This window comes from Merops nubicus, unplaced genomic scaffold, assembly GCF_000691845.1.
Source record: "Merops nubicus isolate BGI_N331 unplaced genomic scaffold, ASM69184v1 scaffold25367, whole genome shotgun sequence".
NCBI lineage: Eukaryota > Metazoa > Chordata > Aves > Coraciiformes > Meropidae > Merops > Merops nubicus.
Window position 1 is genome coordinate 8,746 of NW_008621371.1, and position 16,261 is coordinate 25,006.

Genomic DNA, 16,261 nt, shown 5'->3' on the forward strand with positions numbered 1-16,261 from the left:
GTCAAGTCTTTAGCTGGCAGAAATCAGCAGAGCTGTGTTTGCTTTTGCCAGCTAAAGATTAGCTTCCTGATGTTGGAGTTGTTAGGAGTCCCTTCCTAGCACCCTTGGACAGCAGGCTTTTGTTTTGAGGTCATGTGTGGAAGAAAAGTGAGGTTAAGGCACACTCAGCTTGATGAGTGATGACACAGCTTTAACTCCAGCCCCTGTGCTGGCTTCCCTTTCCTCAGGAGTGAAGGGCCTCTCTTGTGCTGGACTCGTACAGTAAGGGAACAGATGAATGCAGAAAGAGCTGGAGTTGATCTAGCCAGAAGCTGAAGCTTGCTCTGTTCTCCCTTCCAGGCCTATGAGAAGCGTTTCCCCACCTGCCCAGAGATCCCAGTCTTCCTGGGGAGTGAGATCCTGCACGAATCCAGGAGTGATGATGGAGCCATCCACGTCATTGAGCGGAGCTGCAAGCTGAACGTGGATGCTCCCAGGCTGCTGAAGAAGGCAGGTGGCACCTAGGGGACAGAGCCCTGGCTTTTGTTGGCTGGCTCAGATAAAGCCTCCTAAAGTTACTCTTTCTTTTCCCCCCCTTCCTTTTGACTCTTCTGCTTCTCAGATTGCAGGGGTAGAGTATGTTTTCTTCATCCAGAAGAACACAGTGAACTGGAAGGAGCGGACTCTCCGCATCGAGGCCCACAACGAGACCTTTGCCAACAGGGTGGTTGTCCTGGAGACGTGTAGCTACTCTGTGAGTGCTTTTTTCTCCTTCTCCCTGAAGGAAGTGGTGGGAGTCCTGCACTAATGCGTGGAGGAGAGCTGCTTGAATGAATTTGAACACTGGACACTAGTGTGCTATCATAAGATGCTTTTGGAGTGACAGGGCTGTTGGGTCTTTGGGTGTGGGCTTTCCCCAGGGCTTTCACAGGGCTTATGGAACTTTTTTATGGAATCATAGAATTGTTTTGGTTGGAAGAGACCTTTAAGATCATTGACCAACCATTCCCCAGCACCGCCAGGTCCCCCCTGCCCCGTGTCCCTCACACCACATCTCCACGGCTTGGAAACCCCTCCAGGGGTGGGGACTCCACCACTGCCCGGGGCAGCCTGGCACAGCCCTGGGCAACCCTCCAGAGCAAGAAATTGTTCCTCAGCTCCAACCTCAACCTCCCCTGGGGCAGCTTGAGGCCGTTTCCTCTTGTCCTGTCCCTTGTTCCTTGGGAGCAGAGCCCGACCCCCCCCTGGCTCCAGGCTCCTGTCAGGAGCTGTGCAGAGCCAGAAGGTCTCCCCTGAGCCTCCTTTGCTCCAGGCTCCGCACCCCCAGCTCCCTCCGCTGCTCCTCCCCACACTTGGGCTCTAGACCCTTCCCCAGCTTTGTTGCCCTTCTCTGTCCACACTCCAGCCCCTCAAGATCCTTCTTGGGGTGAGGGGCCCAAAACTGATCACAGTAGATTGACTGTGGTTTAGGCTGATGATGATTCTCTGATTGGAGTATTAATCCCTAGGGTGAGAGTGAAAACATCCAGAACTGCTGGGCTTCTTTTTAGTTGAGATTCAACTTAAGCATCTGGAGCTTGCACATGAATTTAGATCTGGATGTTTAGAAGGAAATCAATATTTGTTTTGACGACAGCCAGAGGGAAGTCTGGCAATTAATTTTGCCCACAAATAAGTGGAAGTTTTAGCACCTTGTCACGACTGTCATGCTCTAAATAGTTGGAGGAAGGTCTTGAGCCTTCTGTGTGGCCCGGGGTGTCTCCCTTTGTGGCTGTACCTTCAGCAGCAGTGTGTAATTGTGCTATTAGGGCTCAGTCACCATTAAATAGCTTCATCCCTTTCTGGGAGCAATCAGATACTGCCTTTTGTTCCCGAAACAAAAGTCCAGATCCTGTTACTTACCTGCCCTTTTGGCAAGCGGACAGCAGCTCAGCTTTTTGGGTAAGCAAACCCTAAGTAGCTTCCCTTTGAGGCAAGACAAAGACTTGAAAAGCTCTTAATGTTTTGGAGGGTGGGGGGGAGTTTCCTGAGCCCAGAGATCACTCGGTGGCTACTCGGGGCTTCCAAAAAAACTCCAGTAAATCAAACTTCCCACATTGTGGAAGGTGCTGACAGTTCTGAAAGGCTCCCAGGTCAGCTCTGGAATCTCTGGGACATTGTTGCACTTGCTGATGTTGGCCCCGTTGCCTCCAGCTCGGTGTCCTTCGGAAGGAAACGTCAGTGGCTGGGCTCTGAGGGGGGAGAACGTTCTTCCTGGAGCAGGGTGGGGGCTGGCTGCATCCTCAGCATGCTTCCCAGCTCTATTTTTACCAGTTCCCTTTTCCCTGCCAGGGTGCAGCGGAAACAGGTCGATTCTCATCTTTCCTTTCCTGCAGCCTTCTCTGAAGCGACTTGGAGAAATAGGATCCTGCTCTTGCAGTTACTTAATCTCTTCCCTGGGGGATTTCGTGGCCTTTCTTGAGCTCCTGGGTTTGTGGGGGAGCTGGAATCTTTTATTTTTTTTTCCTTTGATGTCAGTTTGTGGAGAGCAGCACCTCCAAAGAAGAGAGAAAGATCTCTCAGAAAATGGTGAAGTTTAAAAAAGGAAAAGGTTGTGTTGGTTTTACCATAGAGAGAGTAACTGAGGGGACATGGCTGGAGAGTGGGAGAACAGTGGGAAAACTCCCTGCTCTGCCATGTCTCCTGGGTTTTGGGGGGAGAATGACATTAGTGGCTGAGTTTCCTACTCAAACCTAGACACAAACCTGGCTTGCATTTTAATTCCTTTGCTGATGTGGGGGGTTTAATTGCATGCTGCCCTTCTTCCTGTAAGGCCTTGACATGAGGGTTTCCACTGGGAAGCCTCAGGACTATTTTCCAGCAACTTTTGCTGTGAATATTACCATTCAGGGGCAGAGATGGGGCTCGATTTTGGTTTCCTTGTGTGAGTTTTAACCCCAGCTGTGCATCCATGGCGTGTTTCTGGTGCTCTGGGGGAATTAATCTGACAATTAAACCTGGGCCTGTTGGTGCTTCACAGGGAGCTGCTTCTGCTCTGTAGCTCTGGAGGGGAACTGGCTGGTTTGGCACCAGGGCTGTGGTGAACTCACTCCTACCCTCCAACCCTGTGTCTTTGGGCTTAGGTTCACCCTGAGAACGAGGAGTGGACTTGCTTTGAACAGTCTGCCTCTCTGGACATCAAGTCCTTTTTTGGCTTTGAGAGCACGGTGGAGAAGATTGCCATGAAGCAGTACACTTCAAACATCAAGAGGGTAAGCTGGGCCCTTGGGAGCAGGAGAAGGGATAGAAGTGTTCTGAAGGTAGCTGCTGCATCCATAGCATTGCAATTTGCCTGGCCAGTGTTGTGAGATTCCATTTGTGTGGTGCTTTCAGGCTGGGGCTCTGCCAACAGGGTCCTGCAGATGGCAGGAGACAAATCTTTCCCTTCAGTCATCTGTCCTGAGGAAGACTCTTCAACACCTTGCTGGTTCTGGGGAGGTGGAATTGCTGTTTCCTAACGAGTTTTCCCCCCTGCAGGGCAAGGAGGTGATTGAGCACTACCTGAAGGAGCTGATCTCCCAGGGGATCACCTTCATCCCCCGCTGGGCTCCTCCCACAGCCTCTGGACAGCAGGAGGAGCAGCCCCCGGCCCTTGGGCACACTGCTGACCTGCCACTGGACTCTGGGGCTGCTGGCAACACCAAGGAGCAGACTGGCAGCTCCTGCCCTCCAGCAGAAGCTGTCAGCCCTGATGGTAGGTGAGCTCCAGGCACTGGCTGCTGCTGGACCTAAATGCCTCGAGTAGCACTGACTAATAAGTTTATTTTTACTTTTTTTTTGGCATGAGGTTTTTCTTCTGGATTGTGGGTAAGGAGGAGAGAAAGTTATTTTCTTTCTTTAAGAAAAACCCAACCTATAGAACTTCCCCAACCCCCCCAAAAACTAAAAAGCCAAGAAATACTGTGCAGTCAGTGTGGTTTTGTTTGAGCTTAGAAAAACAGTTGGTGTTGATCTGACCTGTAAGGTATTTAATACCTTAATTTGGAGAAACTGAAAGGTATCTGGAGGATGTTGTAACTGAATTAAAATGAATTATATCAGCCCTATCAAAATTACTGTTCAGATGTTTTTTGCTCTTATGTTAGGCCAAGACAAACGTGTAGAATGTTGCCTAGTGCATTTCTCACCATAAATCCCTGATTTGGGCTTGATCTTTCTGTGTTGGTTTGATGCTATCTTCTAGACTAAATAAAACTCTTCTCTGGCAAGAAGAAATAGGAGAGGCCTTTCAGTGCAGAGCTGTGGTATTAGAAAGAGGAACTGTCAATCCTCAGAAGGAAAGATAGCACTTGTTTTGCTGAGTGTAACTAGGGCAAAATTTGGAATTTGGGAACTATCAATGGTTCTGGTCTCACCAGACCTCCTCTGGCAGCTTCTCTGTATTGGAACCCATCTGGAAAAAAAACATTGAAATCCACAGAGGAGCCAAGTCTAGAAACATTCTTGTGCTTTGAGATTAAAGCTAATCTAAGAGTGGCAGATCAGAAGAGGAGAGTAGGTCTTATTTTTCTGGTTATTTTGAAGTTCAGGAAGTGATTAGCTTCCTTGGGACTGCTCCCTAGCTCTGGGGATTCAGTGGGGGCCAAGCATTTATCAAATGCAGTTCCTCTATCAGCCAACAACAGCCTATCCTGTGGGTGCTCTCTGTAGGCCCTGCTCTGCAGTTAATGGTATCTGCTGGGAAAAAAAAGTCCTGCCTGCTGAAGAGCTGGCTCAGAGATGGTCCTCCAGCCACCCTCCTGGGCTGCCTCCAGCACAGCTCCAGCCTGTGCTGCTCCCATCTGGGTACCACACTCTCCTTGGCATCTGCACACACCAGCCTCGGGTGGCACATCTGCCTCTGTCTCTGAATGCTGGCACTCTCCAAGCCCTTGTCCTTTGTCTCCAACCCAGAGGGACCTCGAGCTGCTGCACAGGGGTTCTCCTCACACCAAAATCTCAGTCAGAAGCAGTAGTTATTCTCCTCTTCTCTTGGATGTGCCTGTGCTTCACTTCAGTTTTCAGCTAGCTGCTTTTTAGCCTGTTGTCACTGGGGTTGTGCATAAGATCCTGAGGACAGCCAGGGATTAAAGTGCCCAGTGGTTAACGAGGTGAGTGCCAGAGCTCCTGATATGACTGCTGAAGCTCCTGCTGGAGCAGTTCAGGGTGGAATGAGATATTAGTGTCCTGAGAGACAGGCAGAGAGGTCTGGCTTGGCTGCCTCACGTGCCGTGTCCTCACCCCCTGCTCGCCGCGAGAGTATCGCTCCCTTCCCTCAGCCAGCTGAAATGAGGGCAGCCCTGCTCTTCCTGTGGAAATCATAAGCAACCTGATGCGTAGAAATAATCGTGCACATCCCTTCTGGCCCTGTGAGGAGTCTCCTCTGAATTGTTCTGTTCTCTCTTCCCCTGCAGCTGACAAGTTGGACGCCGATTACATCGAGCGCTATCTGGGCCAGCTGACTCCCCTGCAGGAGAGCTGCTTGATCCGCCTCCGCCAGTGGCTGCAGGAGACACACAAGGGCAAGGTGGGTACCTGAGGCACAGAGCAGCCCTGTGCCAGCCTCCCCCTGATCCTGCTCAGAGCTCATCTGCTTTCAACCCGCCAGCAAAGCTCTGAGGGTCAAGGACAGGCTGGATGGGGCTGAGGACAAAGGGATGGGCTTCAATAAGGCCAAGGGTTGGGTCCTGCCCTTGGGTCACAACAACCCCAGGCAATGCTCCAGGCTGGGGAAGAGTGGCTGGAAACTCCCTGGGAGAAAAGGACCTGGGGGGTTTGGCTGACAACTGGCTGTAGATGAGACAGAGTGTGCCCAGGTGGCCAAGGAGGCCACCAGCATCCTGGCCTGGATCAGCACTAGTGTGGCCAGCAGGAGCAGGGAAGGGATCGTGCCCCTGGGCTGGGCACTGGGGAGGCTGCACCTCAAATCCTGGGTTCAGGTTTGGGCCCCTCACTCCAAGAAGGACCTTGAGGGGCTGGAGCATGGCCAGAGAAGGACAGTGTGTGAAAGTCTCCCAGCAGCTAATAAGCTCCAGAAACTATTGAATCTGGGAGCTGATTAATTCAGAACACCAGACATCTGCCAAGTCTGTCCAAGGCCACTGGTACAGAGCAGCATCAAGATGGGCCATGCCCAGGAGTGTGGTGGCTGCTAGATGCAGGTAGGGACTACAGGGACAGACACACACCTGATGGAGCAGAGGACCTTGTGAAGGACTGTCTGGACATCTCCCTGCAGCTTCTCTCATGTCACTATGATGCTTCTCTGCCTCTGAGTAACAGCTGGGGCTGGCTGTGGACTTGTGTGGTGAAAAAAAGAGGTGTGGGCTTGTGTGGTAGGAGATATCTCAGCTATTGGGTATCCAGCTGAAAACAAGCCCTAGATGGGAGTCAGACAGTGAGACTTTATCCATGCCTGTGATCTGCAAGGATCTTGGTTTCAGGTGGAAGAAGTACCATCTAAACCTTTATCTCTCTAGTTCTGTGGGTTGTTTTTTCCCCCCCTCCTAGTCAGAGGCTGGGGAATGGAAGCTGAAGGAGGTAGAAGTGCCAGCACATGAGTGAAAACCCAAACAGCTGCCTCTGGGAGTGCCTGGAGCCCTGTTCCTCCTGACAGGAACCCTGTGAGGTGCAGCCAGTGCTGCTCCTGGTGACAAGCAGGAGCTGCCACAGACCCAGTGTGCATTGCAGGCTCTGTGAGCTCTGTGCCCTGCTTGAGCAGGTAGGAAGGATGCTGCTGGCTGTTAAAATTTCCTCCAGACTCCCTGCTGCTCACCTCTTTGCTTCTCTGGACTGCTTGTCAGAGCAACACAAAATCAGGAACTGGCCCTACATGACTCAAGCTCTCTCTGGAGAGGCTGTTGCCATCCTGTGACAATCTGTTCTTTTAATTTGGAGCAGGGTTGTCCCTACTCCTCTGTCAAAAAACATTGCTAGGACTCCTGTTTCTTGGAGAATATCCCTTCTTATTTTTGTCTTCTTCATCTTATTTCACTACCCATTCCCTGTTCCTTCCAGAGCAGACATTATCCATTAGAATCAGATTTATCATTGCTTTAAAAATAGGAGCTGTTGAAGAAACAAACTAGAGATGGTGTTAACTTTGCAGGTGCTTTGGAGCTGGTGGTCAATGCACCACCTACACGTGGCTTCAACAGTAAACAGAAAAGCAGGATGAAATGAAAACTTCACTTTTCTTGCTTTAGGGGAGTTTCTGCTTTGGTTGGAAAAAGATAAGAGATTAATTCCACTCCAGAATAAGTCTCCTGGGAGCTTTCTGCCTTTGGTCCAAACAGAAGCACTGAATTTGCACCTGAAGCTCTGTACAGTGTAGAGCTGAAGCATGAAAAGTAACAAAAGCTTTGAGCAGCCATCCCCTCCCTGGTCACAGGAGATCCAGGGGCTGTCGTGGGTGTCTGTGGGTTGTGTCTGTTTTGTGGCCAACACCTTCCTCTGAGCAGCAGAAAGGCAAATGGAAGTTGTCTAATAAAAACTCTGCTGCCTTTCATCTTCCTACAACGCAGAAAATTTCGTGGTATTCTTCTAAGGACACCTGAGACCTGATTTGGGCAGGCTGCCCCTTTTCCTTTCTGCAGCATTAGAATGTTTTGAGCAGCCCTAATCTCCCATCTCCTCCTCAGGTTCTTCTAGGCTTGGCTTTAGGCTGCCTGAACTCTGCCCCTTCCTTTGGGTGGAATCAATTCTTAGTATCTCCTGCAGCTTCACACCAGCTGGTGAAACTGGGATTGCTCCCAGCATGAGGCTGCTGGCAGCTTTGCTCTCTTCTCTGCTCTGTTTTTTTGTGAACAAACAAACAAAAGAGCTTTTGACTCTTGAACACACGCTTTTGTTGTAGGAGGGCAGGGCTTGCCTGGTGCTAAGCACCGTGCAGATGCTCCAGAGGAGACCCTGCCTGCCTGAACTTGAGTTTTTAGTGGAAACTTGGTGTAGTGAAGGGAGACCAGGTGCTTTGGGAGAGCTGGGGTGAAGGAACTGAGAAATCAGCTAGAATCCAGCTGGGTTTGCAGCCCACAGGATTTTAGGCAAATTTGGTGTTCCTATGGAATCTGTCAGGTTTATTCTTAATTCCTGTGGTTTGGAATTAGTGGCAAATTATTTTTCAGATAAAGGGAACACGGGAGATTGGAAAGAGGTTGGAAAGAGCCATTCTCGAGACTTGCTCTGGGAGAGCTTTTGTGTCCATGATGCTACAATTATTGATGGAAAGTGCTGGGAGGAGTGACAGAGGTTGCAGTGAGGTGGGGGTTGGGCGCTTCTCCCAAGGAATAAGGGACAGGACAAGAGGAAACAGCCTCAAGCTGCCCCAGGGGAGGTTGAGGTTGTCCCTGAGGAACAATTTCTTGCCCTGGAGGGTTGCCCAGGGCAGTGGTGGAGTCCCCACCCCTGGAGGGGTTTCCAAGCCGTGGAGATGTGGTGTGAGGGACACGGGGCAGTGGGGACCTGGCAGGGCTGGGGGATGGTTGGACTCCAGGATCTTGAAGGTCTTTTCCAACCAAGATGATTCTGTGGTTGGAGCAGTGAAAGGCTTCTCCCAGGCTGCCAGTCAGGCCCTTCCTCTGTGCTCCTGGCCCCATCTGCTGCACTCAGCTGGGCTGTGGTCCAGGAGGGAGGGACACAGAAGGTAAGCTGAAGAGTTTGAAGAGGTTGAAACGTGGTGCATGCTCTGCAGGCTTCTCTGCTGGCTTTGTGGGACAGGGCTGCAGGTAAAGGGGCAGTCTTGACCCTTGGACTTCTTCCCTCAGATCCCCAAAGATGAACACATCCTTCGGTTCCTGCGGGCGCGGGACTTCAACCTGGACAAAGCCCGGGAGATGCTCTGCCAGTCCCTGGCCTGGAGGAAGCAGTTCCAGGTGGATTACATCCTGCAGTCCTGGAGGCCCCCAGCCCTCCTGGAGGAGTACTACACAGGAGGGTGGCATTATCAAGACAGAGGTTAGCAGCTGCCCCCTGGCATTGGGGCTACGGCACAGGTCGTGTTACGGGACCTCAGAAGTAACGTGGGATTTTGGGAGGAGGTGGAGAAGGTTGCCTTGGGATGTGGGTCTTATCCTTTTTGAATATCTCATGTGGTTTTTGAATATCTACTGTGGCTTTCATGAGAGGGATAGCCTGGGAGACAAGAGCATTTCCCTCCTTAAACCCCTGTGTTTGTTTTGAAGATGGGCGACCGCTCTACATCCTTCGCCTTGGCCAGATGGACACCAAAGGTCTGGTGAAGGCCCTGGGAGAGGAGTCGCTGCTGCGACACGTGAGTGGCCCTGCCATTGCTCACCTCCTGAGCTCCATCTCCCTCAGGTGCTTGGAAGCCTTGCTGTGGTGCAGCCAGAACCTACTTGATGCAAATCACTCCTCTGCTTTGTGGTTGGCAACTCAAAGTTAGCTCGGTGACTTTGGCAGGGCACAGCTGCTCTGTCTTCCTGCAGGGACAGGGGTGACACCCTTGTCAGGGTGTGCAAGGGCCAGAGAGGGGTTTCCTAACAATGTGCAGTTTAACTGTGACCTTTCCATGGCCCTTTCAGGCAGCTCCACTAATAAATAATGTTTGATCTTGAGACTCCTACATTTCATCTTCGATTTTCAGTATCTGTACCGTGTATGATCAGCACAACTGACTAATAGAAAAGCCTTTTTAATGTAGACTGTCCTGTTCTGCACACTGCAGGTTCTCCAGCTGCTATGCTCTGAGTTCTGTAGGTTCTGCAGTAAGATCTCTGGGCTGTCCTGGTTTCCCAGGCATACTCAGGCTAATCCTCTTCTGTACCATCTTTGGTTGTAGGTTCTGTCAATTAATGAGGAAGGACAAAAGAGATGTGAGGAAAACACCAACACCTTTGGCCGCCCCATCACGTGAGTGCAGTTAGTTTTCTGGTGTCCTTACAGCTGGCATGGTGAGGAGAATGCTTCTGTGAAGGTTTTGGGTCATGTCCTTCAGGGTTAACCTGCAGACAGCAGCGTGTCCCTGCTATGGGCTTGGGATACTCAAATGCAGAGAAATGCTCCACCTTCACACCAGAGCAAGTATTGCTCCTTCCCTACATCTTTCTCCCCCCCCCTTCAGATAAATTTAATCTTGCTATCTTGGTAATTTTCATCCAGCTCCATGAAATGCTCTTCTTTTTTTAATACAGAAAACTGTCAGATTCCACTTTCATTTAAAACTTAAGTTTTGAATTATTTGTGGCAGTAAGCCTGCAAGCCTTCTTCCACACTGACAGAATATGTTCTTGCCTTCAGGGCTGGGTGTCTGGTTTACCCAAAAGCTCCCTGGATTTGGGCTCTCTGCTGCCTGAGTGGCCATCTGCTCTCTGTTAGAGCTGCTGCTCTACCTGCTTGGCTTCGGTAGATCCTGTCCAGACTGTGGTGTTGCTGGACTATTTGGTGGATGAGCAGCCACTGTGCAATGAAGGTTCTGACAGGACTTTTTCTGCATGTTTATTTTAGGTCTTGGACGTGTCTGGTGGACTTGGAAGGGCTGAACATGAGGCACCTCTGGAGGCCTGGGGTTAAGGCCCTGCTTCGGATCATCGAGGTGGTGGAGGACAACTACCCCGAGACCCTGGGCAGGCTGCTGATAGTCAGAGCACCCCGGGTCTTTCCTGTGCTCTGGACTCTGGTGGGTGAAACCTGGACTGTGGCATCCTGAGCACTTGTGCACCTGCAAATGGCTAAATCCTCCAGGCAGTGTGAGCTCTGCTTGTTTCCAGAGTTAGGGAGGGAAAAGCTTCCAGGGATCTTGGGGCTGAACTCCTCACGAGGCCACAGCATGGCTGCAGAGCATGCCTGTAGCTCTTCTGATTCTAGTGCCTGTTGCCCACCAGGACAGGACAGGATGTCCAACCTAAACTGCAAATCCTCATGCAGCAGAGGGAGCCCCAACTTGGTGGATTTTCATGTTGAGGAGCAAAGACAAGTATTGTTTAATTTCATGCTGGGAGGACACTGAAGAGGAGAGTGATAAATATGGTCCTGCCTGGTGCCTGCTGACTGCTCCAGCAGTGTAAGGACGTGCTCATTAAAGTTCTAGTGAGGTTTATATGTGGTGCAGTGACTGCAGACTTATTTTAGGTGAAGTAGAAAATGCTGTGAGATGATCCATAGTGCACTCTCTGTTTGTTGCCCTTTCTTTGGGGCTCAGAGTTGCAAAGCTCTGCACTGCTGCTGCTGAGACCTGAAGCATCCATGTAAGATGGTGTAAACGTTGTCTCTGACATCTCTCAGTGAGAGTGATGTCTTCTGTCTGCTGGTTATTTCAGGTCAGCCCATTTATCAATGAGAACACAAGGCAGAAGTTCCTCATTTACAGTGGGAATAACTACCAGGGTCCAGGAGGGCTGGTAGACTACGTGGACAAAGAGGTGATCCCAGACTTCCTGGGAGGAGACTGCATGGTGAGCTTTCCTTCCTGCAATGTCCAGCCTCCCTCAGCTCCCTGGCCTTCCACTCCCTGGCCTTCCACTCCCTTCAGAAGGGTGGCTAAACCTCTGTTCTGGCTGGGATGTCCCAACTCTGATCATGGTGTGTAGGAGACTTCCTCAAGCAGTGGTGCTGCCCTGGAGAAGGGGGTGAGAGGTCAGCTCTCTCAGCAGAGCTCAGACAAACCATTATAGACCAGTAAACTTGGTGCCCCTGTGAAGTCTCCTGCCAGCTGAGGGTGTCAGCCTCTGTGTCTGACAGCTGCTGAGGGCTCGTGGTGCAGGTGACTTGGTGTTTGGGCAGCAGGTTGGTGTGAGCCCTGCTGGGGGTGTGTTGGACTCTTGCAGTGCACTGTCCCAGAGGGTGGCCTGGTGCCCAAGGCACTGTACCAGACAGAAGAGGAGTCAGAGAACTCGGATCACATCCGGCTGTGGACAGAAACCATCTATCATTCTGCAAGTGTCCTCAGAGGAGCTCCACATGAGGTACCAACCATCAGGCTGGAGGAGGTGCTGAGCTGCTACCAGTGACGTGCTGCTTTTGCTAGGACTGGACAAGAACCACTAAGGGGTCCCAAAGTGTGAGCAGAAGATGGTGCAGCAGCAGTTTGCCTTCCTAATGCCAGCCAACAGCTGGAAGTGTGGAAGTTAGGAACTGCCATTTGAGAGGCAGTGTCTCTTAGCTTTACTGTGGCCTGATCTTCTGCCTCTTCCTCCTCCTTGGGGAAATAAAGCTTCCTTCTGACAGCACAGCTGCCAGTCTCAGGGGTGTAGCTGGGGCAGTCATAGTGGTGAGAGGAGAAAGTATGTACTGGGAACATCCTGGTGGGGGTCATCAAAAAGCAGAATGTCCAAAAGAGAGGAGCACTGGAGGGTCAAAACAGGCTGCTCTGGGGAGCTCTGTCCAGCTTGGGAAGCAGCAGTGCCCTTTGGAGTGCCCAGCCAGCCAGAAAGTGCTCTTTGCTGTGTCCTGAATGCTGCCCTCCAGTTCCATGGGGGTTTTCCTAGAGCTAGGAATGATTTACAGGCATCTCTGGGGTAGAAATGCCTGAGCAGATGAACTGTGGCTGCAGACTGGCAATGGGAACTGGTCTGTGTCCTCCTTCAGAATCCAACCCAGTAGCTTCACTGAAGGATTGTAGAGCAGAGGGTGTCTGGGGAGTGGGGAGGGATGTTCTGGCTGCCACCTGAGGACCTGACTCTACAGCATGCTTGTGCTCTTCCCTTCGTAGATAGTTGTGGAGATCCTGGAAGAGGAATCTGTGATCACCTGGGACTTTGACATCCTGAAGGGAGATGTGGTGTTCAGCCTCTTCCACTCCAAACGGGCTCCTGAATCAAGTCATAAAGAGGCCACGTTGCCCAGTGCCTCAGCTGCTGGGGACAACACACAGCTGATTGACAAGACCTGGGTCCTGGGGGTGGATTACAGCCGTGTGGAGTCTCCACTGGTCTGCAGGGAAGGAGAGAGCATCCAGGTCAGATGGGTTTGGGTCCTGGCATGGATCTTAGAGTCCTTGCAAACACCAGAAGGGCCTGGTGGTGGGCAGGGGAAGGAACTGATGGCATGGAGATCATGTGGTGGTCATTCTCTGGATTCCCTGTGAAAGTGGCTGATATTCTGTGTTCTGAACTGGGGTCAGTTTTGGGCCCCTCACTCCAAGAGGGACCTTGAGGGGCTGGAGCAGGTCTGAAGAAGGGCAATGAGGCTGGGGAAGGGTCGAGAGCCCAAGTCTGCGTAGGAGCAGCGGAGGGAGCTGGGGGTGCTGAGCCTGGAGCAAAGGAGGCTCAGGGGAGACCTTCTGGCTCTGCACAGCTCCTGACAGGAGCCTGGAGCCAGGGGGGGGTCGGGCTCTGCTCCCAAGGAACAAGGGACAGGACAAGAGGAAACGGCCTCAAGTTGCCCCAGGGGAGGTTTCAGTTGTCCCTGAGGAACAATTTCTTGCCCTGGAGGGTTGCCCAGGGCTGTGCCAGGCTGCCCAGGGCAGTGGTGGAGTCCCCACCCCTGGAGGGGTTTCCAAGCTGTGGAGATGTGGTGTGAGGGACACGGGGCAGTGGGGCCCTGGCAGTGCTGAGGGATGGTTAGACCTGATCATCTTCGAGGTCATTTCCAACCAGAATGCCTCTGTGATTCTATTCCAGTCCAAATTCAGGCTGAGCTGTTGGAAAGAGTTTCAGTAATCCATGATAAGAAGCTAATTGAAGATAACTAGTTTTTTTCCTAGCATGACAGGGGTGAGGCCCAGGCGTGTGAACACCTCATGCTCCTCACAGCCATCACCCCAGGAGCACACGTGGGCTTTGCTGGGTGACCCCTCTGGTTCTGAAGATGCCATCCCCTGGTGACACTCTCCTTCCTCCCTTCCCAGGGCTCTCATGTGACTCGCTGGCCTGGCTTCTACATCCTGCAGTGGAAGGTGCACGGCCCCCTGCCCTGTGCTGGCAGCAGCCTGCCCCGCGTGGACGACGTCCTGGCCTCTCTGCAGGTCTCCAGTCACAAGTGCAAGCTCATCTACTACTACGAGGTGCTGGCCTCCAAGGACTTCAGGTGGGAGGTTCACTGGGGGATTTCTTGTGCTGGGGAGGCCAAAGGAGAGGACTGGGCAGGAGTGAAACACCCAGTGACCTCCACGGGGTGTCCGTTTCACTGGTGATCAGATAGATGGACACAAACGTGGTGGCATTTTGTGTGAAGAATCTCCTTTAGTGCTGTAGGTAATAAGGGACTCAACCCTTGGCTGGGTGTCCACCAGTGGAATTGGTGATTCTGTTCTTGCTTCCAGCTGCCTGAAGAGGGGGAGGGTTTTGGCTGAGGACTTTTTGATCTTAGCTGGCAACATTTTGGGAAGTTACTTTTGGTGCAACTTAACAAATATCAGTTGGGCTAGTTCATAACACATTCCATTTGGCACTTGAGGAGGATGGACTTGGAGAGTGCTCCTGCATAGGCAGATCCATCAACCTTGGCAGGCCTTGCCCAGCCTCCTCTGGTGCTAACAGCACTCTTCAAATCACCCACATTTTAAATTCTTTGCCAGTACGTGACCAGTCAGTAGGAGCTGGAGGAAGTGTCAGGTAGAACAAACTCACAGATGGGCAGGGGACAACCCTGAGGAGGTGGATGGACTTGGACAGTGCTCCTGCACAGGCAGATCCATCAACCTTGGCAGGCCTTGCCCAGCCTCCTCTGGTGCTAACAGCACTCTTCAAATCACCCACATTTTAAATTCTTTGCCAGTACGTGACCAGTCAGTAGGAGCTGGAGGAAGTGTCAGGTAGAACAAACTCACAGATGGGCAGGGGACAACCCTGAGGAGGTGACCTGTGTGGATCCTGTGGAGCAGGAGCAGCAGCAGGTGCCTCACTCCAGTCATTCTAAGGTGTTCCCTGTTGCTCTGGCTGCTTCAGTTTGGGCAGTCAGGGCTGTGGTGAACCCTGGCAGAGGGAGCTGAAGACCATGGCTGGACGTGCTGGAGGTCTCAGGTTTGCTGTGGCTGCTGTCACTGAGCTCTGCTGTGTTTGGAGAGCTCCTGAGGTTTCCTTCCTGCTCGGGGCAGTGACTGCAGCAGCCCCACCGAGGCTCCAGCTGTTCCCTGCTCCCAAAATCCCTGAGGGACACAAGGCACAATGTCTGCAGCTGGGAAAAGGAGGTCTCTGAGAAATGAACCTTCCATCACCACACAGAGACGCTTAGAGAACGAGTTGGAAATGATGGGACAGAACTTCAGAACCTTCTGCCAGGGTTCTGGGGAGTGAGTGGATGTGCTGGGTGCAGAGTCACCCCCTGAGGGCAGCTCCCCTAACCACTGCCTCTGTTTTCTCCCCTCCCAGGGGGTCCATGTCCAGCCTGGAGTCTTGCAACAGCGGCTTTTCCCAGCTGAGTGGAGCCACGACCTCTTCCAGCCAGTCCCAGAGCAGCTCCCACCTCTCTAGATAGCAGGGCCGGGGCTGCAGCAACAGGGGGGAGTCAGGGAGGGGTCCCCAGCCCCCCTTGAGCTGCTCCTGCACCCAACCAAAGAGCCTGTGGGGGGCCGAGCCGCGGGGCGCTCGTGGGCCTGCCCGCGGGGAGCAGCCTCTGGGGCACTGAGAGGCTTCTGGGAGCTCCTTCAAACACCAGAACTCTGAACTCAGGTGGCAGATTTGGGCATTTCCTGTCGGGGATGGGCTGCCTGCTGCTCAGCAGCCTCTTGCACAGGCCGTGGGGTTTGGGTGAATGTCAGTGGGCACGACTCCGGGTGTGACTCCGCTTCCAAGGGCTCTTCCCAGTCAGTCCTTTTCCCACGCGTGGTGGAGGAGGCTGATCTTGCCTTACCTGTTTGATCTCTGGGACTAGATCATTCACCTGTAGCAAAACTGATCTCGTTTTTGAGTGCCCAGGGTGCCAGTTACACCTCAGGAAGTACCCTGGGCGTTTTGGGTGCAGGGACTTGAAGCCAGCTGTCAATACCTTTATACAGACAGGCTGGTCAGGAATCTCTCCCAGCTCAAACCTAAAACCTCTCCCTGCCTGATAGGAAACATGGTGGATTTTTTTTTTTTTTGAGACCCAAAAGTCAAAATGGTTCTCTAGAAAGGTGCAGGCAGAGAACCTGCCTCCAGGAGACAGCAGCTTCCTTAAAGATCTCTGATGGTTCCTTTTTTCCTCAGGTTTACAAGCAATAATGAGTAGATCTGACCCATCGCAGCAGGTAGGGTCTGAATCCCATTCTCAAGGGCTAAGAAAAGCAATATTTTATTTCCTGAAGGCACAACTTTTTATGGCAGTGTTCTACAACTTGCTTCTTTAAACCACGAGCTGTAACTTGAAAATTTTAACATGGGAGGGGGGGGAA

At 52.1% G+C, this 16,261-nt stretch overlaps 1 protein-coding gene across 1 annotated transcript; it reads left to right on the forward strand.

The window, feature by feature from the left end:
• Nucleotides 1-339: 339 nt before the first annotated feature.
• Nucleotides 340-15,459, forward strand: LOC103776944 (SEC14-like protein 5; the record flags this gene model as incomplete). Its single annotated transcript, XM_008944473.1, has 14 exons — nt 340-489; nt 602-733; nt 3,102-3,230; nt 3,496-3,712; nt 5,412-5,524; nt 8,760-8,949; nt 9,177-9,265; nt 9,794-9,864; nt 10,459-10,630; nt 11,271-11,405; nt 11,778-11,915; nt 12,662-12,907; nt 13,799-13,977; nt 15,261-15,459. Coding segments are annotated over 14 exons (2,067 nt in total), but the record flags the coding sequence as incomplete, so codon positions are not given.
• Nucleotides 15,460-16,261: the final 802 nt, after the last annotated feature.